This window comes from Recurvomyces mirabilis (genome assembly GCF_035927965.1).
Source record: "Recurvomyces mirabilis strain CCFEE 5264 chromosome Unknown scaffold_48, whole genome shotgun sequence".
NCBI classification, from domain to species: domain Eukaryota; kingdom Fungi; phylum Ascomycota; class Dothideomycetes; order Mycosphaerellales; family Teratosphaeriaceae; genus Recurvomyces; species Recurvomyces mirabilis.
In genome coordinates, this window is record NW_027041982.1 from 42,905 (window position 1) to 67,492 (window position 24,588).

The 24,588-nt window shown below is 53.8% G+C and overlaps 9 protein-coding genes across 9 annotated transcripts; 7 read left to right on the top strand and 2 right to left on the bottom strand.

Moving 5' to 3' along the window:
* Positions 1-557: 557 nt before the first annotated feature.
* Positions 558-974, top strand: LTS14_010713 (uncharacterized protein; the record flags this gene model as incomplete). The annotated part of the gene is made up of 1 exon (XM_064843389.1): positions 558-974. The coding sequence occupies one exon, from the start codon at positions 558-560 to the stop codon at positions 972-974; it is 417 nt and encodes a 138-aa protein (XP_064689031.1).
* Positions 975-3,702: 2,728 nt separating this feature from the next.
* On the bottom strand, positions 3,703-7,531 carry LTS14_010714 (uncharacterized protein; the record flags this gene model as incomplete). The annotated part of the gene is made up of 2 exons (XM_064843390.1): positions 3,703-7,043; positions 7,129-7,531. The coding sequence occupies 2 exons, from the start codon at positions 7,529-7,531 to the stop codon at positions 3,703-3,705; spliced, it is 3,744 nt and encodes a 1,247-aa protein (XP_064689032.1).
* A 1,456-nt stretch (positions 7,532-8,987) lies between these two features.
* Positions 8,988-11,249, top strand: LTS14_010715 (uncharacterized protein; the record flags this gene model as incomplete). The annotated part of the gene is made up of 2 exons (XM_064843391.1): positions 8,988-9,844; positions 9,893-11,249. 2 exons carry the CDS (start codon positions 8,988-8,990, stop codon positions 11,247-11,249), a joined length of 2,214 nt encoding a protein of 737 aa, XP_064689033.1.
* Positions 11,250-11,664: 415 nt separating this feature from the next.
* LTS14_010716 (uncharacterized protein) lies at positions 11,665-13,220 on the bottom strand (the record flags this gene model as incomplete). The annotated part of the gene is made up of 2 exons (XM_064843392.1): positions 11,665-11,792; positions 11,855-13,220. The coding sequence occupies 2 exons, from the start codon at positions 13,218-13,220 to the stop codon at positions 11,665-11,667; spliced, it is 1,494 nt and encodes a 497-aa protein (XP_064689034.1).
* Positions 13,221-13,770: 550 nt separating this feature from the next.
* LTS14_010717 (uncharacterized protein) lies at positions 13,771-15,186 on the top strand (the record flags this gene model as incomplete). Its single annotated transcript, XM_064843393.1, has 1 exon — positions 13,771-15,186. The coding sequence occupies one exon, from the start codon at positions 13,771-13,773 to the stop codon at positions 15,184-15,186; it is 1,416 nt and encodes a 471-aa protein (XP_064689035.1).
* Positions 15,187-15,444: 258 nt separating this feature from the next.
* On the top strand, positions 15,445-16,389 carry LTS14_010718 (uncharacterized protein; the record flags this gene model as incomplete). The annotated part of the gene is made up of 2 exons (XM_064843394.1): positions 15,445-15,453; positions 15,508-16,389. 2 exons carry the CDS (start codon positions 15,445-15,447, stop codon positions 16,387-16,389), a joined length of 891 nt encoding a protein of 296 aa, XP_064689036.1.
* Positions 16,390-16,697: 308 nt separating this feature from the next.
* Positions 16,698-19,819, top strand: LTS14_010719 (uncharacterized protein; the record flags this gene model as incomplete). The annotated part of the gene is made up of 2 exons (XM_064843395.1): positions 16,698-16,804; positions 16,855-19,819. 2 exons carry the CDS (start codon positions 16,698-16,700, stop codon positions 19,817-19,819), a joined length of 3,072 nt encoding a protein of 1,023 aa, XP_064689037.1.
* A 362-nt stretch (positions 19,820-20,181) lies between these two features.
* On the top strand, positions 20,182-20,676 carry LTS14_010720 (uncharacterized protein; the record flags this gene model as incomplete). Its single annotated transcript, XM_064843396.1, has 1 exon — positions 20,182-20,676. The coding sequence occupies one exon, from the start codon at positions 20,182-20,184 to the stop codon at positions 20,674-20,676; it is 495 nt and encodes a 164-aa protein (XP_064689038.1).
* Positions 20,677-23,310: 2,634 nt separating this feature from the next.
* LTS14_010721 (uncharacterized protein) lies at positions 23,311-24,243 on the top strand (the record flags this gene model as incomplete). Its single annotated transcript, XM_064843397.1, has 4 exons — positions 23,311-23,413; positions 23,464-23,564; positions 23,617-23,970; positions 24,025-24,243. The coding sequence occupies 4 exons, from the start codon at positions 23,311-23,313 to the stop codon at positions 24,241-24,243; spliced, it is 777 nt and encodes a 258-aa protein (XP_064689039.1).
* Positions 24,244-24,588: the final 345 nt, after the last annotated feature.

Below are 24,588 nucleotides of genomic sequence, written 5' to 3' on the forward strand. Positions count from 1 at the left end.
TGACGTCGATCTGCGGCTCTCCGCGGCGGCGCGCCGTGGTTGACCAGTAGGCGGCGCGTCTCAAAGACCTCGCCAAGGCCAACCACTCCGCTGCCAGGCCGTGCCACAAAGTATAATCACGTACTGCCCTGGTATCCTTGGCAGTCTTCCGGACCTTCCGTAGAATCTTTCAAGACGTGCTGTGTTGTTCGCATCTTGTAGTAGTAATACGCAAATTATACACGATAGTCCGTGAAAGTGGTCCGCTCAGGGAGATGGTTTGCTGCGGGGTTAGTAAGTTCATGGAGCGGATCCCGGGAGCGTTTGTCACACTACGTTACAAGGCCAACTATCCGGGAGGGATACGTATTTACTGGCGTGGTCGCGAAGTGCGCAAGACGGAGATATCAGGATCAGCAGAAAAGGCAACATGGACGGATAGAAGAAAAGTAACCGTACTACAGACAGTAGGGCGTTTGAATCTAGCTCTTCAACAAGAAAAGCAAAGACACTGATAGATGCCTTGTGTGCTTGCCGTTTATCTACGCACCTCTGCCTTGTACATTTCCACCGAACTTATGTCTTACATGAGCTGCGTGCACGTTAACCCCGTGGCTCCAAGTTTCGCTAATCGCGTTCAGCAACCAAGCGCCTTGCGAAGCTTTGGAGGCAACTTCAACGCGCAGACTGCTGCGGTGGCGGACGAGGTCCCTTTACCTTTCGAGGCCGGGGAGCCAGCGTTCGAAACGGTAGAGGAGCTTGATGTAGTAGAGGATGAAGACGACCCTCCCGAAGTGGACGAGGCTGACGATGAGGAGCTCCCGGCCGATGCAGAGGCTTCAGCAGATCCAGCGGAGGCAACAGCAGACGCAGCCGCCGCCGAAGGACTGGCGGATGCGGATGCCGAACTTGCAGCTGATGAGCTTGCGGAGCCACTAGTGAGGCATTGGCCGTCGACAGGCGCGAAGTCTGGGGCGCTTCTACACGCTTGTTAGCACGCGTTATTCGCACGAGATTTTCCGGGCGATAGCCAATGCCGGCGAGCCTTTCCAGCCTCGAGCGCATTGCGCCAGCTCCTAGCACGCTGTCGTCCGCGCGGTCTGGGGATGCTTGCTGGCCGATGGAGATGTCGGGGACTGGACAACTTACATGTCGATGCAAGGTGTGGCCGCATTGCAGCTTCCACTGCCGCGATTCCAGCAACCGCACGTACTGCCTACACACACCAAGCACGCGTCTGAGCATGAAATCGACACGGACCCGCCGGTGCAGACATTGATGCCGTTGGAGCAGCTATTGGCGGAGGCGAGGCTGGTGAGGGTGCTAAAAAGCAGAATGGTGGTCGGGATCGCAAAGGTTCGCATTTCCAATGTCTGGTGTCGTTGAGGCGCAGTCACGGGCAGAGTGTGAGGTCCGAAGATGATCAGATGCAGCAAGGTTGCAGAGCCTGGAAGAACGAGACTTGATGGCAAGAGTAAGGTCGAAGAAACGGGTTGGTCTTGTAAGACTCGGTCGCTCTGAGCGACACGACTGGATCGCGAATTGAGAGACGTATGAAGAAAGTGTGGAAGCTAGTATGGCGTCGATTTCTCGCCGGCTTGTACCACTACAGTATGCCAACGCCACTGAAACACTCCATGCCTTTGTTCCCGCAAGGTCCTGCTGAGATCCCGCTCTATCACTCCGCGGAGCAGACCCTTTCGGCGACAACAGCACGGCTGGCTCCATATGTGGTCGGCGAGTCGCTGATGAGGAGTGAGTTTGGCACTACGTCTACAGGTGTCTACACGGCTGAGATGTGCGTCCGCGGAGGTGAAAGCGGAACCTTGGCATCACGTGACACAACGGATCACCCCAGCATTGAGCGCGGCCGAAGCACCTCATCAGTCATGCCTACTAGTATTGCACGACAACCTAAGGGAACGCCAGCTTGTAGGCAGCGGCGTTGTGTTGCTCGACGGAGATGATCTGCTCGCCCCAACCCACTATCCGAGTAGCCATACTTCTAGTGACTGTTGCTCTAGCTATTATGCTTCCGACGACCACCGCTTTCCCCCTGCCCCTCGGATTCTCCCTCACTCCGAGTCGTACAGTCATTCTTGTCGGCCGTGAAACGATGCCGGATCCAGTCGCAGCATCGACCGCAACGGCGACAGCAGGAAGCCAATACGGCTATAACTATGCGGGTGCATATCCATCGGCGGGTAATAGTACGAGCGCCTCCGGGGCAATCTGTGGTACGCATCAAAGTAACATTCGGTATCTCATATTGCGCTCATATTCGCTCTCTCACACAGATGCGACCGAATGTGTGGCCGGCTCATATGCCTCGTCATCGGCTGGAACCTTTTACTCTGGTACAGAAGTCAACTCGTCCGGCAGTACAAGCCCAACAAGCGCAAGCACTAGCTATCCGAATTCTGGCTCCTCCTCTGGCTCTTCCAGCGGCGCAAAGTCAAGTTCCGTGCCCCCGAAACCAGCGCCTTCGAAAAAGCCGAAAGGGACCTAGAATGCGCGGTCTAGATGTGGCAGAGGCAGCCGATTTCTCATGACATGTCCACCAACATAGCCAATGTAGACTTAGCGCCTGCAATCTGTTCCCAGCTCATCAACCCTCGGACCCCCATAAGCGCGCTTCAGAGGGCATCATGCACAGCGCTGTTACGTGTGAACCTCGTCCTCACCGAGACGGAGAGGGTTAGTAAGGCCGGACGTCATCACGATATACTCGTAGTAGCCGCACCGCGTACGTGGCCCTGTACTGTGTACTGAGTGATACCCTCTAGCATTACATCGCATTCTGTACGGGTATGAGATGTTCACTCCAAGCCGACCTCTCAGGGATCCACATGATCGTTACAATCGTCAACGGCAGCATCAAATTCACAAATACAGCCTGTTCACCGCTGCTCATGATGAACGACGGCCTCCTCGTCCCTCCAAGCTTCGCGCCAAAGCGCCTCTTGACCCTCGTGTGCCCTTTGGTCTCGGTCAACTTACTGAAGATGTCTTCAAGACTCCGTCTGGCGTCCCGTCTGCGTTCTCGTTCGCCATCAAGATCGCACTATCTTTTCCCTCTGTTGCGGCCATTATCTTCCACTTCTGGACTTATGCTCCGGCCTTCTTATCCGATATGCTGGCTGCGCTGTGGCCTTGGTCCTGGAAGTCAGTGCTCTGGGCTACGCCGAATTGACAAGAAGGTGCCGGCCGAGATCGCTGGCCCTGCTCGTCGTCGATCTCCATGACTGGCGTTGACATGGCTACGTCTTCCTCCTCGCTGTGAGGAACGCTGGATACTGATGCCCTCTCACTCTGTTCTCCATTCCTTTGTGACCCGTATGACGGTCATTCAGTTTCTTCGACTAATCCTTCTGTACAACAGATGTGGTCTTCTCGTCAGTTTTACGGTAAGAATATATGTTGCGCCCAACCACTACTAGTAAGACACAAGGCTCCCCAATTGTATTTGCCCTCACCTTTGTCTCTGGCTATGACTGAAACCGTCACACTACAAACATGAGCCTCTTGTTCGTGGTGCGCGCAGGTAAAATCTGTGAGACATGCGTTATGTGCGACCTGTCGAATGTGTAAGTATAACGAGATTAGTCAGGTCTATATCGCCGAGAACGCCGCGCTCAAGATGTCCCAGCATAATATTCGCTCGAACGCTGCTAGAACCAAATATGCACCCAAACCGGGAATGCTTCTTCTCAGCACCATTGGTTAGCCCTCCAACCCATCTTCCCAGCCTCCAGTAACCTCGAGGAAAGCTCTCACCCTACCCTTACACTCCTCCAACCCCTCATCCAACGCCTCGCTCCACTGCCTCTCGACCTCTCCCACCTTGTCCTGCAAATCCGCAGTCAGTCTCGCTTCTGCCTCCCGCCTCGCACCAGCCAAATCTCCCTCTCCTCCCGCTCCACCACTCCCCTCAACCTCCAACAACCTCAGCGTACTCTTCGACGCCGCAGTCCTAACCTCATGCAACAGACACAGCAGATTGATCTGCCCCTCAATGAACTGATACGCACTCCTTCCAGCATGTCCAAGTAAAGTCCAGAGGTACTGGAGCGGGTACTCCACGTACCCTAGATTCTCCTCTAGCTCAGCATTAGGCACCATTACCTCGAAACCTTCCAATTCGATCGGTATCCTGGACGTGATCTCGAGAAGACCAGGTGCGATATCCCAGAATGCACTCAATTGATCTTCCACGCCTCGCGAGACATTATGTTCCATCACGCCCTGCAAGTCCTCAAATCGTGCCTGTGTCTCTTGGGCGAAGGTGAGGTGTCGCTGTCGGCTGTCCTTCGCGAAGAACGTCGTCGCTTCGTCGATTTTGGTCTGCAGTCGTTGGATCCGGTATGGGGTCAGGATTACTTCAGAGTACTGCTCGCTTCGTTCGGCGTGGAGGTCGAACATGTCTTTGTGCAGTTGTTCGCGGACTTCGAACAGCCATTTCAATAATGTCAGTGTCTCCAATCGCTCGGGCTGCTCGTCACCTTCCTCTTGGGCGCGGTTGGGGTCAGAGGTCTGGTTGCGTGAGTGGAGGTCGTTCTTGAGCTGTGCTATACAAGCGTCTGCTTTCGCGATACGCTCGCTGATCGTCGTGTTCAGAGGCTGAGCGACTTGCGTCTCGAAGCGATCAAAATTTGCTCTAGCGTTAGCCTTGCCACGTTCTGCTTCTTCTACGTCGAAGTCCTTTTCTGCTTGCGCGGCATCCCCAAAGGAGATCGTGCCATCTGCTATCTTGCCTTGGACGCTTGATCGCAGCTTTTGTCGTCTTTCCTTCGCAAGCTCTTTCTGCTGCTGTCGAATAGAGAAGTCACTGTCCAGGAATGCATCCTTAGTTGCTCGGTGGCCGGCATGGTCTGCTAGCGTCCGATGGTCGTTGCGTAGGGAGGTCAGCAGAGGATGGCTATTATTGATTGCCGGGTGATGTCGTGGGTACGGAGGTGGTAGCGTTATCAACCGAGAGATGTCCAGTGGATTGTTGGATGATGTAGATGACTTGCGCTCGGCGATGCGTGCAGGAGTCGCCATTGGTGTATCGAAGTCTACGCCTTCGTGCCAACCAGTCTTCTCTGGTGGATACTCACCTACGTCCGGTGGGAACGTAGCACTAGCACCAGGCGTCGCGGACTGCCTGCTCAAAGCTGGTGATAGCTCAGCATCGTTCTGCAATTCAGTTGCCTTGACGCCCATGTACTTCGTCTCCCGATGGCTGCGCTCGAGACGATCGGGTTTGCCGATACTGCCTGAGCCGGATCCGGACTGGCTCTGTTCCCACCAACGACTTGCTGTGCGTCCACGAGAACTCTCTTCGTCCGGTACTGTACTTTGTGCCATGCTAGGGATCGGAGATAGTGTTGGCTTGAAAGCTTCCGTCCACTGTCGTGACTCTGATCGGTCGAAGGCTTCTGCAACATCACCAATTGATGCTGCGTCTGTCGCAGGTGTAAAGTCGCCGAAAGATGACGCTGAGCTAGGCATGCCTTGGGCAGAAGAAGGCTGGCCGTCAGAAGCCCACGAGGGTGCTGTCGGGTCGAATGACGACATGGAAGTGCTCGGAGTGACAGCTCGTTTGCTGTCTCTGCCATACGGACGCCACATATCTCTTGTGAGGTCCAGAATATCGCCAGCCATAGCACCATAAGCTACCTGGTAACGATCTCGTCGTAGCCGTGATTCGTGAACCATAAAATTCGCGAAAAGCTCAAGACGTTCTTCATCTGAGGTCGCGAGTGACTCTTTCTCCACAAAAGCACGATGTCGTCCTAGCGCCTCCAATGCAAAGCTGTCTAGCCTTGTAGACGACTTCATAGAGGAGGCCGAAGGTGGCCGTGCTGGGCTCAGTGGCGCGGGCATCGCGCTCTCCTCGTTGGGCGTATGCAACAAATGTGACACAGGCCGTGCACTAGAAGCGGCGCGGGTACGCTCGGTCTCGCGTCGTGATGTCAGATCCTGCTTGACGGCTGGAGTATATGGTGGCGTCAAGACACTGCTGGGTATCTGAGGCTGACCAATGTTCGTGCCAGTATGCGATAGTTGTGCTTGCTGATTAGCCACAGCAGTAATGCTAGAGGAAACAGCCACGCCAGACACATTTCGCAAATGCTCACGTCTCAGGCTTATAGTACCTTCTGCCGGATGGAATGAGCTCTCGCTAGGCCTTGAGTCGTCACTCAATGGTGACATCAAATCCTCAGTCCTGTCTTTCGCCCTTCGGCTTAGGGAGCGACGCTCCTGTATGCCTTGGGCGCTCTTGTCTCTCCTTGCTGGTCTTCGTGTTATTGAGGTCTCCCGTCTAGTGCCGGTGTCAATCCTGAGCGGTTGATACTGAGGATCAGACTCAGTAGCAATAGCGTGACTACTAGACACCGGCTGCTGTGAGGGATTGGACAAAACGCCTTGGGTGTCTGTCCAGTCAGCAGGTGTCGGCGGCACAGGTCCGAGTGTTGACGCCGCAGCCCTTCTTCTCTGGAAAGATTCGGCATGGCTAGGAGTGTTAGACTGAACGGATTGTGTCGATGAACCTGTAGGGTAGCGATTCAGGCTTTGTGATCTCATGTTAGGTGGTGGTGGGCCCGGAGGTGGTCCAGGTAATGCGATCCCTTGCTGCCGGCTTGACTCTGGCGATGCACGGGCTGAGGAACTCATCTCTGCTGCTACGAAGACTGGATGGACAGCGGACTGTAAGTGCCCCGTGGATGCTGCTCGTCTAGCTGCAGGCGCATGAACTTCCACGAATGGTGCTCCTCCATAGAATGCTGGACTCAGTGGTGGCTCAGCAGTGACAGGCTGTTTACCTCGCAGTCCAGCAAGGAGAGCGCGTGGTCCTGCTAGGCCTGAAGTTGAGCGGTCTCGGAATCGTGAGGTGGACTGTCCAGGAGGAGGTGGGAATGCCGGAGACATTGGCATTTGAGGCGAGCTGCGTGCAGACTCGGACGGGAGTGGTGAAGCAGTGAAGCCCACACTCTCAAGCAACGGTGTTGATCCAGGTGCGATCCTGGAACCTCCAGGCGTTTCTGGTGAGTAAGGTGGCGGAGGTGACGGCATTGCCTCTGTAAAGCCACGCTGTCAGCTGACGTTGCGCTACTGGCAAGAAGGATCATCAGCATCCTCTGTTCGCAGTAAAATGTTACGTACCTTCCATCCCAGTCGCCTCTCGCGTGCTTCGAGTGCTACCAGTCCTTCCATAAACCATCTGCGACCCCGAAGCTTGCCTGCCCTGACCCCATTGCCTCGGATCATAGGGCTCCATTATTGGCGTCGTGCTTTGAGATCCTGCTGGCGTCAAGACATTAGTAGTCCTGAGGTTCAGAGCGATAGGCGTCGAAGGACTGAAGGGGAACGGAGTCCCGTTGCCACTCGACCCAGGCGTACGAGCAGCATCTAGATTGCCTTGAGATCTCAGTACATCAGTCAAGAGGGATGGAGGTTGAGCTGTCGCGGGCCGAACGCGTCTATGGGAGAAGAAGTCCACCGGCGCTTGACCAGCCGTGCGTGGCGTCGGGGGGGGAGGCGGCAGAGGAGCATTGTGTTGGCTCATCACGTTTGACCGCGAATCAGAGAGAGGTTAGAGCGGCAGCAGTCATCCAGGCGTTGATGGAGGGTGCGGCACGGCTGCGTAAAAGGATGCTTAGTCGTGATTTGGCAGTAGGATCTCCTCTTGGTATGGGAGTGAGGAGTGAGAGTGCTGTGAATCGCGTTGACTACGTTGGGCGCGCGAACCCTTGGGCCATTGTGCGTGTCAGTGTTCGTGACAAAGATTGTGCGACCGGCCCAATTCCTGCAGATGGACTGGATGGCGGTGCAAAAGGAAAGGTGAAGTCGTAAATGCGAGGTGAAGTCGAGACGCGATTGGCTGAACGCATCATGCATAGACCAAAGGTTGTTGGTGCTATCTTGAGAGTCAAAGCCCGGGCTTACCCACCATTACTCCATCGCATTCGTCGCATTTTGGAGTCATTCTGGCGAGGTGTGCAGGAAGAGCAGCCAGTCAGCATCGTGTTGGAACCGCCGAGATTATTGAATTCTGTGCTCGGCGTCCGGGCAACGGACCATCCCGCAGCCACATCACTTCGACTTTGTCTGTTATCACAAGCAGAATTAGCTCGCTGCAGGACAGCAACGTCCGCTCGCGACGACGGAATCTGCCAATATGAAAGCGGTGACACAGCCCGCGACTCATGTCCCTGGCCACCAACGCCTGTCGAACCGAGTCCCGTCGATCAGGGCTCTCTACCGCAGCACAATACAGGGAGCCAGCATCTCCTCTCGAGCATATCTGGCCATGCCGGCGGTATAGCGACGAGGATCCTCTGCTAGAGCCTTTCGCATGTCTTGCCTCATCCGCAGGGTCTGATGCGGGATTGACGGTCCGACGGCGATCAAGTTGCGAGTATGTTCTGACTTGGAAATGTTCAGAACATTTTCCGAGTCGTCACAGGCATTGTTGGCATGAATGTGATACTCTATGCATGCCATCATAAGCTTGTGACAGGTAAATGGTGTGCTGGAAACGCATTGACAGCATCGCCGGGCAAGTTTCATCGTCTCACTAGAATCACTAGGGGCTAATGTGCTTCCTGCTCTTCGTCTTGCTCAGACCTGATCGCTGACAAGCCAACGATTGAAGGTTATGCTTCACCATACGGTACTCGACATATTCACAAGATTGGCAAGGGTTACCGACCAACAGTTTTGGGAGGATTCGATGTTCCTACCTTCGCAAGCTAGTCGTGATATAGAGCACATACTGATGGCCGCAAAGACTCTCTTCATACTACTTACCTTCAAATGTAGCAGTGACTCTCTATGATAATCGAATTATTGTGTCGTGTATCTCCCTTCAAATTCCACAGTCATCACAATCCCAGGCATGGCTGGATGTTGGGCACGAGTCATGCAGTACAGTGCGCGAGTCATGCTAATTTATCAGCATGTGACAGCCAAAACACATCAGTTCTTCGCCTCCCTCATACTTCAGAATTGCCCGCGCCAACATGGCCGAGACTCTGAAGCGTAAGCATGAGGGTGCTCATGGGCCTCACAAAGCTCCCAAAATGGGCGCCGGCGCCGGCGGTGGTGGTGGCGGTGGCGGTGGGAAATTGTCCTTTGCGCAAAAAATGATGGCCAGGATGGGTTATAAAGAGGGTGGTGGCCTGGGTAAAGAGGGAGAGGGTATTGTAAATCCTATTGAGGTGAAGTTGAGACCGCAAGGAGCGGGTGTTGGAGCTGTAAAGGAAAGGACGGAGCAATATAAGGAGGAGCAGAGGAGGGCAGCAGAACGCAGAGGCGAGGCAGTGGAAGAAGATAGTAGTGAGGAGGAGAGACGGAAGAGGAAGGAGAGGAGGAGGAGGGGAGCTGGAGGGGGTGGTGGGGAAGGTGGTACTGGTGTTGGAGGAGCGAGGAAGCAGAAGGTCAAGTACAAGACCGTCGCGGACGTGGAGGCAGCTGCGCCTGGACTGGACGTGCCACCACAGATGCTGCAATCGCTGGTGGATGCGACGGGATCAACGACGAAGACGCTTACGGACTTTGCTGGGCTGATGAGACCTGCCAGTACGGCGGAAGATACGGAGGCTGAGAAGATTCGAAAGAGAGAACGTTTGGAGCTGGAGGCGTTCTTGGAGGCGTGGCATGGGATTCAGGAGCAGAAAGTTTACGTGGAGCAACATGAGGGACAGCATGCTGTAGAGCTTGAGCAGAGCGAGGAGGAATTGGCGAAATTGCGAGACGTCGTTGAAGCTGTGGAAGCTCTAAGGATTGATGGGTCAAGTAGTATAGATGGCGGAGCATGGACGAGCCTGATTGAACGACTTCAGAGATTACAGACCGATCATCGACATGATATCGAGAGGTATGGGCTGGTAGAAGCAGCTGTAGGCGCAATCCTGCCGCATTTTAGACAAGAAATGGCTGGATGGGATCCTCTCGAGGAGCCGACCTTGCTAGTGGAGGATCTGAAGCGTATACACACCATTCTCGGCATAGCGAATCAGGACGAAGTGGCAAATGTCACAGGTGCAGAAGCTCTAGATGAAGCTTACGGTCGGTCACGACGACAAAAATCCGCCACAGCTTATGAGAACCTGATCTACAGCATCTGGCTTCCAAAGCTTCGAACCGCCATCACGAACTGGGACGTGCTAGACCATGAGCCTCTCACGAATCTTGTGCAAGCATGGAGGCCACTTCTACCAGCCTTCGTTCTCAGCCACCTCATCGACCAAATGATCGTGCCGAAACTGCTAGCTGGCCTCCAAGCATGGGACCCTCGGAGACGACGACATCACCATACAAGCAAAACCGATCCAAACCAGACTCTCAAGTCCGCGTACCCGCATACGTATATCTTCCCCTGGCTCCCTTCCCTCCCGCCTTACCATCTCGATGCGAGCTCTACTTCAGGCGAAAGCTTGATGCTGGAAGTGAAACGTCGATTGCGACAGGTGTTCGACGGGTGGGATGTCTCCTCTGACAAGGCTTTGACGGGATTGACAGAATGGCGCGATCTACTGGGGGAGAAGGAATTCGATCATTTGCTTGTGCGACATCTTCTACCCCGACTATCACTCCATCTTGCGCAGAAGTTCGAGATCGACCCTTCGGATCAAGATCTCACACCTTTGGAACATGCTCTCAAGTATCTGGACCTGTTCACTCCACCCGTCTTTGCGAGATTGCTGGTGGCTGAGTTCTTCCCGAAGTGGTTGGCTACGCTACATCTCTGGCTCATGTCTCCCGAGGCGAACTTTGAAGAGGTCGGAGCTTGGTTCGTCTGGTGGAAGGAGCAGATACCAGACAGCATCTCGAAGCAAGCCGATGTGATGAAGGAGTGGGAGAAGGGCAGTATCATGATCAATGCCGCCCTCGATCTGCTTGAGCAAGGCGAGGATGTCTCCAAGTTACCTGCTCCGGCTGCTGGGCCAGCGAAACCCATCACCCTGACTTCGCAGACCAAGGCTTCCCTCGGCACGGCCAAGCAGCCAGCAAGGAGTCTGACGATGCCAGACGCTGTGGACTTCAAGTCTCTACTGGAAGACTGGTGCGCAGACGAGAATCTCATGATGTTGCCACTTCGCGAAGCACATTCTAGCACGGGCCTTCCGCTCTTCCGCATCACCGCGAGCGTGTCGGGGAAGGGAGGTGTAGTCGTCTACCTTAAAGGCGATGTAGTATGGGCGCAGAGGAAGGGGCAGAGGGAGGTCTGGGAGCCTGTGGGTCTCGGAGACAAGCTGGTTGAACGGGCCGAAGGAGGCTGAGATAGGAAGATTATTATATGGTACTTTGTAGATACCCGGCTGGCAATATGACAGTTTTAGGGGTACTTGCATACCTACTAGGGCAAGCTCTCTCTGTTTGCCATACTGATTGGTGGCATAACGCAATATTTGCTGACGAACGAATTTCGTGCTCGATAGCCGTGGAGGTCTGGCTTCTTACTCCTCTCCAGGACGGTGTCCTGTTGCTGCTTCTGCTTCATCACCCGCACGAGGCGATGGTGGATCACTATTCTGGTCGTCTCTTCTCGATGTTGTCCACTGGCCGTTGCAGCTGGTGGCGGCTAGTCGTGGAGGAATGGCTGGCAAGGCCGACCACGCCGAGTTATTGAGGCCAATCAATCGGTCTCCGGAACAGCCAGGGTCTTCAGGCTGTCTTTAGCATACTGCCCTATCCTCAATCCTCCTCCTCATCCTCTTTCTCCTTCTTCTTCTCATCGTCCTCGCCCTTCTTCCGTCGTGCTTTGCGAAGCTCTTTCATCACTTGCTCATCACCCTCGTCTTTCGTTTCATCCCATTCGACATCTACAGGATCGTCTAGCGTCAGCACAAGCACGACCGATCAGGAGAGCAGAAGGACAACTGACCATACTCATCCGCAACCATCTTCACCTCCCTCCTCAACCTATTCCCTTCCTCCACCAACCCTTCCCACTTGGCTACATCAAACCCCTTGGCCTCATAGAGCTGAGACTGCCGCCTCGAGATCGTAACGTTCATCGCACTCCTATAACTCACTTCCCGATTGTGATAAAGAAACCACATATACCCCCCAATCAACCCACTCAGCCCAACAAGATAAGTCACCGGCTCCATGACATCCCAGCCCAGATTCGTCTGGAAAGTGAGATAGTAAACTACACCCCACCAGCTTATCAGTCCTGCGAATCCGCCCTGAGCCACGCGTTTTGCTCCTCGTTGTGCCAGCTCGTCGCATTCGCCTTTCACGCTAGCGAGGTCTTTGATCCCTCGTGCTGTTTTGCGGAGTCGCATGCGGAGATAGTAAGTTCGGTCTGCGAAAGAAGGGACGCCAACGTAGATTGGTTCCGGGGCGCCTTCGATGTCGACGGCAAATTCCTTGCCCCGGGCTGCGTCGCGGATGAAGTCGCCAATTTCAGTGGAGGGGGACCAGCGGACGAAGTTGGGGTGTTCGGGATCGGGGTTGGGTGGTGCTTGGCCGGCTGCGGATTCCTTGTCTGGGTGGCCGTGGGCTGGGAGGGCGGCATCTTCTTCTTTGTTTGCTGCTTCGGAGCTGATTTTGCCGGTGCGCTCGGTCTTGTCACCGAAGCGTGTCTCTTCGACGTTCTCTAGATCGTAGTTCTCGCCGTCGTCTTCCTCCTCCTCTTTTACCTTGTCGGCTGCGGGCTTACCACTCCCTACGTCCTCTTCCGTGGCATCTTCAGCCCGGAACGTGATGCTCGGCGCTCGTTCCTTGTCCTTCTCATCCCGCATTGATGGAAGCTCACTCTGGATCAATCTCTCCAGATAGCTCAATGGCTGCTGAGGATGCACCAATAACGCAAGCGGCTCAACATCCTTCCGATCTTTGTTCGCGTCACGTGTGGTGAGTGGTAAGATCAACTTCAGCATCCGACTAGGCGTGGTCAACAGTTTCCCCTTGACCATAGCCCCGGCATTGCGATTCCGGGCCACAGGTGGTGTATCGCTGCCCTCGCGTAGCCATGGAGCACGGATTTGCCGTTCTTTGCTCTCGGCTTCCACTCGACCGTAGTGGTCCTTTTCCGCTTTGGTTACATTCTGGCTGAGATTGGCGGCGGATTGGTTGTGGGAACTGCCATCGAGGTTCTTGGATTGATTGTGGTTAGGCCGGGGTTGGACTCGGTGGAGTGCTGATAGGGAGAAGGGTCGCTTGCTGGTCACGCGACAATGGGTACATATCCATGGTGAGATTGTGCGAGACGGACGAGACAGATGGGTGAGTAGAGGCTCCATTGTCGCTACTACAGGTGTCACAGCATCGTTGTCGTAGGATAGAAAGAGGAGTACGAGTTTCTATCTATCGTGAGTATGCCCAGTCGCGTGCCAAAGAAGCAGAACCAGATCTTGGTATACAATTACACCTACGTCATGTGCCTAGCGCGTGGTGAAGTTGGAAAAGGAGATGAGACAGGACCACGTCGTCTGTCACTCGCTACATCGAGACAACCATCTCAATCATGCCATCTGTGGCAACGACTGATATGGGAAAGCTGATCTGCTTGTTGAGAACAGAGTTTGAAAGCTTTATAATGCACATGCTGGCGAGCTCCATCGCGTCATCCCTGCAACAATGCTGACTGAGCCACCGCCGCCTCCACCTCAACATGTGCTTTGGAGGCGATAGCTCTAGAAGGTCGATGAACCGCAAGTATTACTGAGCACAAAAGATAAGTGAACGCTATCCTTCCACCTACCGCATAGCCAGCTCTCCTCTCTCGACTTCACATTCCGTATCACATCACCAAGAACAATTCGTCCGCAGCAAACCTCCTGCTGGGTCAAAATGGTCCTCACCGTCCTCACCGACAGTGATGTGAACAAGATCCTGCACTCCTTCGACCGCGATGATATACTCGAGCTTCAAGCATCTCTGGCGGATGCACTTCACTGGTATAGCACAAGCAACGACGCCAACGACTGTTGCTCCGACTTTCAACCTGAACGGACAGTGCTGAAACGAAAAGATGGCTCGACTACTCTTTTCATGCCTGCAAGTGACATGACTGGGCAGGGCATCAAAGTCGTGAATGTCATCCCACCGGATGCATCTGGCTTGCCGAGTATGTCCGAGCTGGCGGAGAGCTTGAGCGACCAGAGCTCGACAGCAAGTCCACGAGCTAGTATCTCGACGACTAGCACGGGTGATAGTGTGATCAGTCCTTCGGGTACGGCGAGCTCGGCAGCCAGTATCAAGACGGCAAGCACAGGTCAAACATCCATCTCATCCAAGGCAGACGGAACAGCCTCATCCGGCAGTTCGACGATCCACGGCTCTCTCACCCTCCTGGATAGTCTAGGTCGTACGACAGGTCTCATCAACGCCGGCGAGTTGACCGCTTTCCGTACCGCTCTTGCCTCGACTATGCTCCTCAAGAAACGTCATTCCGTGCACGATGTTACCGTCTTCGGAGCCGGAAAACAAGCCTACTGGCATCTCCGCCTGGCAATGCTACTGCGCCCCGGTGAGATTCACCATGTGAACATGATCACTCGCAATTTCGATAGCGCACGAAGTTGTCTGATGAGGATATACAACCCGCAACCCGATGATCCAGAGTATGTGAATCCCGTGGGACACAAGTATAACAGTAAGACGAAGACGAATATCCTCACACCAGGCCATACGGAATACGAAAGACTACTCAAGGACTTCGTGAGGAGTAGTAATGTCATATTCTGCACTACACCTTCCAACACACCACTATTCCCGGCCACGTATCTCACCAATCCGGAAGGGAGGAAGAAGGGCCGCTACATTGCTTGTATCGGCTCCTACAAACCACATATGGTAGAGCTCCATCCAGATGTCCTCCGTGACGCCGTCGCACCTCATCACGAGCATAAACACCTTCATCGACGACAAAAAGAGGGCGGCGCAGTCATCGTCGATACCGTCTCCGGTTGCTTGAAGGAGGCAGGCGAAATCATTCAAGCTAAACTCTTGCCGGACCAGGTCGTTGAGCTAGGAGAACTGTTCATGTTGAAGCGGGAGGCGGAACGGCAGAAGGCGGCGCATGGGCATAAGGAAGATGTGAAGGGGTGTCAGTTTCAGGGGAACTCGGGGCTGATGGAGTGGTTGACGAAGGGGAATGTGATTTATAAGTCTGTGGGTTTGGGGTTGATGGATGTCGTTGTTGGCAGTGAGTTGGTTAGGATGGGGAGGGAGAGGGGGGTGGGGACTACGATTGAGGAGTTTTAGTCGGTTTGAGTAGCTTCTGTGTGTTGCTGTGACTATGAGGTGTTAGTCTTCACACATCCTGAGCCTCATCGGTGTGTGTGTACCTATCCAACATATCATGTTCACTGTGCACGGTCCAAATCACGATTTGGGTTCGGTTGACCTCGGATGAACTTTCTCCTCCGAAACTCTCCGAATCATGAACTTGCACCTCACAATGGCATCGGGTATGCGTATCTAGCGCTGCATTCTCATCTAGTCTGTAGTGGAGAGGTAGACATGAGCCATGTACATGATTATCGCCTACCTTGCTCGCACCGTGCTTGCTAATACAGCTCGTAGGATCCGCAAACGCCGGCGATAGTCTCCCTGGCCGCTGGCGGAGTCGCGGGTGCAGTCGAAGCATTCGCCACTTACCCTTTCGAATTCGCCAAGACGAGAGTTCAGCTTCGCGAGCAAAAGGGTGTCGCTACGCCTAAGAACCCGTTTAAGGTCGTCGCTCAGGTCTACCGGACTGAAGGTATCAAAGCGCTGTACAAGGGTTGCTCGACACTGGTCATTGGATCTGTAGGCAAAGATGGCATCAGGTTTCTGTCCTTCGATACTATCAAGAACTCTTTCAAGGATCCTGAAACTGGCACGCTGAGTCCGGTTAGGAACCTGGCGGCGGGGATGTGCTCAGGGGTTGTGGCGAGTCTGACGGCTGTGACGCCTACGGAGAGGATCAAAACGGCATTGATTGACGATGCGAGGAACGAAAAGCGGTTTCGGAGTATGACGCATTGTATTAAGACTATCATGGCTGAGGATGGGATTGGCGGTCTTTATCGCGGTCTGGCTGGCACTACCTTGAAACAGGCCGGCGCCACTGCCTTTCGTATGGGCACTTACAATATACTCAAGGACTACGAGCGTACTCGCGATATCCCACAGACGACCTTCACCAATTTCGCTAACGGATCTGTGGCGGGTATCGTTACGACATTGGCTACGCAACCCTTTGACACGATCAAGACTAGGTGCCAGAGTGCGAAAGGTGCTAGTACAGTCGAGGCTTTTCGAAGTATTGTTGCCGATTATGGGGTCACTGGATTCTGGAGGGGGACGACTATGAGGTTAGGACGGACGGTGTTCAGCGGTGGGATTCTTTTTACTACTTATGAGTGGGCGGCTGCGCTGATGATGCCGCTTGTCGTTGCGAGGAAGGAGAAGCTGAGGGAGTGAAGTAAGTATTTGGTGCGCAGAGTGTGTAGAATGCTTACAAACATCTAATCCTGTCTCAAGCGGCCCATGCTTCAGCCATATATCGTGCTCAGGGAGCGTCTGGTGCCATCAAGACTCCACATAGTTCGGAAATGTCCTCTGCTTTCGAGGCAGGAGCGGGAGTGGGGCAAAGCGGAGCGGAGCGGAGCGGAGCGGACTTGGTGCTGGTCCCGCTCCGCTTCACTTCGTGCCACTTCACTTCACTTCACTTCACCTCACCCTTACTTAGGCATATGTAGTACCTACGACATCTCTAGCGGCGCGTCACGATGCCGGTGCCACGACCAAAGTATGCCTGGGCGAGAAATTACCAGGCCTTGCATGTCGGGAAGCAGAACCTCCAGGAACATGGTGTCGCAACGGATGAGGCGCGTGCGTAAGTGAGCTGAACGGTAGACTGCCAAACATTATACTGACGGAGTACAGCTACAAGAAATGGCTTGTAGACTTTACGATACTAGTTCAACAGATCCGGACTTCCAAATTCAAGTCCATCCTTGCCGATGGCGCCTTTATCCAAAGCATAGATGGCCTGTATGAGGCGGTCACCGGAGATGAGCGCACCTCGAGGATGTCTGCACTGGAGTTACAAGCTGTAACGGACGCTAGCGATCTCAAACGGATCCGTGGAGAGCGACAACAACGCGCTGAAGAAGTTCTGGAGAAGACAGACCAGCTAGAAAAGGCTGCACGGCAGAGTCAGACTGATCTAAAAAAGATCGAAGACCTTCGACGAGATCGTGACCACCACCGCGAGACCCTGGCCAAGCTGCGTGCGGAGCTGGACTTGGCGAAAAAGGATATGGAGGCTGCGGGTAAACAGCACGAAACGGATCTTAGGCGGATAAAGCGGGCCTTTGCCGAGGATCGTGATGCAGATAGAGCATATCTGCGGACCAAGGACGACGAATTCGCTGCTCTGGAGGAGCGTTACGAGGCTGGGCAGGCGAGAATGGAGTCTGCGTATGCAGATCGAGATAAGATGGCGGACCTTGTGCAGGAGAAGGAGACGGAGCTTGAATCTGTCACCAAACTATCCATCGTGCATGCCAACGAGGCCAGAGCGGCCGAGGGCACGCGAGATCGTGCGCTGAAGCTTGTCCGTGAGACATGCCAACAAGCTTCTACTGATTTGGATAACGTTCGTGCGGCTTGCGAGACTGCTCGCGAGGAGGCTTTGCTGCAGCAGAAGCAGGCTGCACATGCCGTCTTTGAACCGCATGTCAAGGCTGCAGAACGACTTCGCAGAGAGAACACCACTCTCACCATCGAGAAGGCAGATGTGGTGGCTGAAGTGGCGAAGTTGACGGATGAGCTAGCGAAGCTGGTGGAGGAGAAGGATCAGCTGGCGAAGGCGAACGATGAGCTTGCGAAGGCGAATGTGGATTATGGAGAGGCCTTTGAAGCGTTGAGAGACAATGAAGCACGCCATACGGTGGCACTTCAGAAAGCTCGCGACGAGTTAGCGAAGACGCACGCACAGCTCAATGGTGTATCACAGCACGAGTTTCAGCTCACTTTGAAAATGGGCCGACGTGGGCGTGAGGTTCAAGCGGCCAAGCGGTACATCTCCTCCATGCAAGGAGATCTGGAAGCCAAGGAGAGAGAATATGATGTTGTCACAGCGGCACTCGAAAGATCACGCCAGTCAGTGGCAAGTGCCGGCCAGACAGTTGACGATCTTCGGCTCCGTATAGCGCGATATCAGAGCACCGACTGCGACCTGCGGCAATGCAACGAGTCTCAGCGCAAGGACATCATCAACAAGACGGCAGAGATGTCTCTGCTCCAGGTGGCCAACGACGGCTTCCAGGCCGAAGTTGTAGAAGCGAAGAGAACGACTCAAGAACTGCAGGTGTGTCTGTCGCAGGCACAGGAAGTCTCAGAGAGGGAGATGCAAGCCAAAGCAGGCTTTCAGCGGATGCACACACTGGAGCAGGAGAGGTGCAGAGGGTTACAGGAGAAGCTTGACAAAGCTGAAGGGACATGTAAGGAGTTGGAGACTAGTCTGAGTAGCGAGCAGGAGGCGTGTAGAGTCACAAGGAGTAGTCTTGACGAGGCTGAGAAAGGAAAGATTGGGATGCAAAAGAAGCTTGACGAGGTCAACCAGCAGTATATTGACTTGCAAGCGAGATTCGCGGGCGAGGAGGCGAAGTGCAGAGACATAGAGGAGGAGCTTGATGAGGTCAAGCAGAAGTGTGGCGATTTGCAAGCGAGGTTCGCGGGCGAGGAGGCGAAGTGCAAAGGCATGGAGGAGGAGCTCGATAAGGCTGGAAGGTTCAACGCAGAAGTACAGGAGAAGCTTGATGAGGTCAAGCAGAAGTGTGGCGATTTGCAAACGGGACTTGGAGACGAGCAGGAGAAGTGTGGAGGCATGAAGAAGGAGCTTAAAGAGGCTGAGAGAACGAAGGATGACATGCAGAAGAAGCTCGATGAGGTCAAGCAGAAGTGTAGTGGCTTTGAAAGCAGTCTAGCCGCAGAGGTAGCCATGCAGAAGGGTCTGCGGGAGAAGTTCGACATGGCGCAGAGCTCGAACAACAACTTGCAAAGGAGCCAGAGCCAAGCCGAACACAAGAGCAAAGGCTTACAGGAGAACCTTAACCAAGCCACGCAAAGCCACACGCGTCTGCGGAAGCAGTTCGAGGCTGAGATGCAGAAGAACGTCGACTTGCAGGACGCCCTCGACGCTGCGCATGAGGGGACTGGAACCTTGCAGCTACAGCTCGAGAAAACGGCGAAGCATAGCAAGAACCTGCAGAGCACTGTTGATAGTGCTGTAGCGAAGAACAGTGATCTCCAGAAGGATCTCCAGCGGGCTGTGGAGGGGAGGAATGCGTTGAGCTTGGACGTGGAGAAGATGAAAGGGCTGCAGCAGCAGCTGGATGCAGCAACCTCATCTACAAACCAGTTGATGCAAACCGTGGATCAGAATAAAGGCGCCCTCGCCACCGCGAACAAGCAGCTGAAGGAGCTGACGATAGAGAACGCGAATCTCGACCAGTGCCATGCCGAGTGGGAAGCGCTATTCGACGGGGAGCTGACCCACATTCAGCCATTCGTTAAGCGGATTCGTCCAGATGTCGAGCTCACTGTCCGTCCTGATCTGGAGCTCGTCTTCGCCGACGCGAATGAGTATATGAATAGGTTGGAGGATGCGAAGAAGGGGTTGCAGGAGGAAGTGGAGAAGTGGAAGCGGGCGATGATGGATACTCGCTCCGCGATCATGATTCGTGAGATGGTTGCGCGAGAGGAATCATGCAGAGGGGTGGCAAAGGTTGCGACGCAGTGGTTGAGTGAGGGTAGAATGCTGCGCAAGCATGCCAGAAGCGGTTCGCAAGACGAGCTTCGAGGGGAGCGCAGACACAATACGCTGCGTCTGACGGACGAGTAGTAGAACGATGCGCGTCCACCTACACGGCGCGTGTATGCGCTGCGGTGTGTTTCTAAGGCAAGAGCGAGGTGGGCTTGGCGCGTAGTCTAGACTTCACCTCAATCCCACTCCACCTTGTCCGACTCCACTTCGCCTTCATCTACCACGGCACATGCTCAATACCAACACTTATCACAGAAGCCATCGACTACACACCACTCTCGTCCTAGTCCGGACAACTGTCTCATGGCGACCAGCAGCCATGCTACCGACGCCGCGCAGGCACAGGCACCTCCCATCGACGACTCGGATCCCATTGCCATTTATGTATCGTTGATGGTGCAAGTGGAGCGATAGCAAGTTATTGACAATGAGGTAGCATGATGAATAGTCTGACGGCACAGGGCCTTCTTCCGGAGCACTCAGTATCGGAAGACCTCTTCGCCAACGCATATCGAACCAGTCGTGGCCAGATCAGTATATTGGAAAGATTCAACGCTACCTACGCGAACGTCCAGCACATCCACGATCAAATCGAGGATCTCAAGCGCAATGGCGCTTTGTTGCAGTCACAGCTTACGGCAAAGAACGAACACATTGCGCGACTTCAAGGCGAGGTTGACCGACTACAACGCTCTATCGACGACCAGACCAAGGAGCTTAAGCGGAATGCATCGAGGACTGCCAAGCTCGATACTAAGATACAAACCCTACAGCAGCAACTCACCGCGAGCAAGGCCACGATCAAGCGGCTAGAGCAACAGGCTAATGCCTCTACTTCAAAGCAATCCGGCCAAACATACAACCACCAGGATGATGAGCACTCTAGACCCGGTCCGAACGAGCAAGACAACACCGGAGAGCCGCCGTACAACTAGCATCACCAACAGTGCGACGTTCTGGGTGCCTGGAGCGGCTCGTCTCCAAGCATGCAAGACATGGACGAAGAACAATCGCGTGTGCCTAGTGCGTCACAGCGATAGCTTCGTAGTGCTTCCCCTATCCGCGGCTTTACTTCAAGATAGCAAGTTGGACCGTGAAGACGTAACGCACTACACCCGCACGGAGCCGATCACTAGCCGCACACTCAGGCTCTGGAGCACTACGCCGGCGAAGGCGCAGGATGTCTAACGGATCAGTATAAGAAAGTGGCAGCACGAGCAGTGTCTGTCGTAATAACAGCGTTGCCGATATCCCCGCTGAGCGCATAGGGATTTAGCAGCTGTGGTACCTTTTAGCTTGTTTTACATCAACCTACGCTATTGAGAGTAGTGTACCGTTCTATCCAAAGGCCGCAGCACATCCCAAAAGTAGTTTGAATCTCAGCCAACGCCTCATATATGATCGCCTTTAATACTAGCGCCGCATGAACTTATCGATATAGTCTTCTAACGAACACACACTTCCTATTACGAAATACTGACTACTCGGGACAACTGCTCGATAGCTGTCATGCTCATCTAGATTGATCTTCCATAAACGTAAAGTGGTATCAACTAGAGTACATATCCCTTTGACCTATACCCACCCGCTGGATGCAATAGCAATGACATCCGACCAGCGCACGGCCAAGACAGGACAGCAAGATATCCTCAGTCTACAAGAGTGATGATTGGAAGAGTGCGTACTTGTACCAACATCAGACTGCCTTTTGACGCAAGAGCCTGGTGAATGCGGCACTCATTTGCTCAATTGTATAGCTCGATCACGGCTGAGACTGTAGAACCATTTCCCTATTGGCAGTCCATTTATTGATACTTTAGATATCCCAGATCTTACGCATGCATCTCCCTCGGCCTCACTACGACCAAGCTTGGAAACACAAGCGACAGTGACAATCCTGATCTTGAAATAAACTCGGGCACAAAAGTATCAAGCTCGGCGTAAGATCTGCCGGAGGCTGCATATTAGAAGGAATCCATCCGCTGTATTCACTCTCAGTCTCCTTGGTCTGGTTCGCCAAGATTGCAAGTCCCACACGAAAGCAGACTCATCAAACATTTCATGCTGTGGGAGGGAACTCCTGATCTGCTTGGAGATTCTACTTGAGGTACGTAGCTAACGTACTAAATTAGCATCGATACAGCAGCTCGAGATCATCTCGATACGTACCATTCTTCCTCGCCGCCTCCCAGCTCCGAACCTGCACATTCCGTCTGATGTTGTTAGCGTTAATATAGCATGCCTCGTCCTCTTCATGGATCACGAGCTTCACGACGATGGCTATTCTATCTGTCTTCAATGCGACATGGACTTGCTTTTTCTGGATCTATCCGCTTGGTGCTAGTCGCCGTACTATAGACGTCTACATCTCTCCTGATGCTCAGTTCTTGCTTCTACGGCCGGTCGAGTATGCTTGGCGAGGTCTAGGACATCTCCACAATGAGCAACAGAGACATCTCGACCCTTTCTGGCCCCATTACGTTGTACGTGGTCACTACACCGATGAGTCTTACCCATCTCCGCCGTGTTGAGTGTAGCCGAAAAACCCAGACATCTGAGAGCCTCGGGATGCTGGTACTGTGGATTCGACCCGTCCTCGGCGTTTGCCAAGTCACCGTAAATGCTCTTTCGTGAAGTCTCTCTTCGATTACTGCATACGGAAAACCAAGAGGTCGATCTGGAGTCTCCTCATCGCCTTAGACCTTGACGCCTTCATCTGAGGTGCAACGTTCAACCTCCATGGCAAAAGCGAGGATTGCCGATCTGTAAGTTTCATCAACCTCCAGAAAAGAGCAAATACGGCAAACAACACCGCTACAAGAAAATACACTTCCAAGTACCCATGGTTGTTGTCCATTACTGTCACATGAGTCTCAAGAAAGATCCATTGGACATTCGAGAGCGTCCGGCATGCCAAGTGCATCGAAACACTTAGCGACAATCCGGCCCACTCGATCGCTTCCAGGTACTGCATGCCGTTGAGTCACGGACATACCTGGCATGAGTGTGTATACACCACGACCATGGGCCACAGACTAGCAGCCACATGACCAAGCTCGACCAACGAGCGATCTGCCGAATCCATGTACCATCACTTCCATTCCCAGCCGCAGAACAACCACATGGAAACAACCAGGCGACTTCGATGCTCATGCCAGGGGCAGACTGCAGTTGCAAGCGTATCTTGGCCATCGGTTCACGCACTGCGCTTGTCGTTAGTCATTGCACGAAACATCTTTCTGCATTCTTGCCTAAAGGACTACATTGCTCGCAGCCACTCACTATCCTTTGCGACACACCTTGCCAAGTACATAGCTCAAGTGGCATATTCCGCGGTTGACATTGGCATTGCCGGGAACGACTCGACATTGTAGCAGGTTGTTAAAGGTTATCGTGGTTTGCAGCAACCTCGGTATGGCAGTCTTACCGTGAGCGCTGGCGAATACAAGTATCTGCCTTATTCCTCCTCAGTGGGAGAATCAATCGCAGCATATCCTTCAGGACGATTATCCCATTCACACATTCGCTTTTCAGACTATCACATCTCAAAACAAACCCGAACATCCACCATGCACGTATCTACCTTTCTTGCTACGGGCGCGGCACTCACTGCCTCCGCAGCTGCCCTGCCAGCAGAACTTGACACTCGCCAGAACAGCTGCTCTGCCTACAGTGAGTCCAAGCCAAGCTACTTATAAATCATCGGCTAATATCATGTCCAGCCATCATCAACACTCGCGGCACTGGCGAAGCCCAGGGACCATCTTCAGGCTTCCGGACCATGAACTCCAAAATCCAGCGCGAAGTCTCTGGTGGTACCATTGTAAGACCTTTGATATGCATTCATAAATCTAGATACTGACTTGATCACCCAGTACAACACCGTCTATGTAGCCGGCGCCAGCCAGAACTCTGCCGCTGGCTCTCGTGATATCATCAACCAGATCAACACAATCCTCGGCCGCAACCCGAATGCTTGTATCGTGCTGGAAGGATATTCGCAGGGTGCCGCTGCCACGACCAATGCCCTTCCAGATATCACCGGATCTGCCTTCAATGTCGTCAAGGCTGTGTTCTTGATCGGCAACCCTCTCCACCAGAGCGGTCTTGGATGCAACGTGGACCAGAACGGAGGCACTACTACACGAAACGTCCGTGGCATTTCTGCCGGTCTTGGTGGGCGGATTCCGGAGAACTGGGTTAGCAAGACGCTTGACGTCTGCAATTTCGTAAGCTGGGTCGATATACTTCCTGTGCACGGACATGACTGACTCGTATCTCAGGGCGACGGTGTCTGCGATACGACCAACGGACGTGGCATCAATTCTGCGCATCTCGCCTACCCTCGCCTTAGCAGCGTCCAGGATCTTGGCACCGATTTTGTTGTTGGCGCATTGCAACGTGGTACTGCTGGTGGCTCGACTGGCGGTACACCTGTGCCGGCACAGTGCCCTTACAAGTACTTGACTTACCTGTGTCCGTACTGGGAGGCGAGACAGTAAGTACGGAGGCCCGAGGATGGATGACGGTGGATTGACAGATGTGAATGAGGTGAACAGTAAAGGATGTGATCTGCATGTGATTAGAAAAAGGTTGTTTGGTTTAGATTGGCTAATGATTCGTGGAATCAATCGCTCGTTTCAATATAACGACTGGTCGTCTCGCCTGTGGACTATAGGCCGCAGCTGGCATCGTTCGCTGGACGCTATCGTAGTTGTAAGTTATGCATTCTCAGGTCGTGGAGAGCAAGCCAGGCAATCGATATCACGGGTCCGCGCAGAGATTGATGTTGACAAGTATGATCTTCAAGCTGGATCTGCGACCCAGTATGGTACTTCGCCGGACCG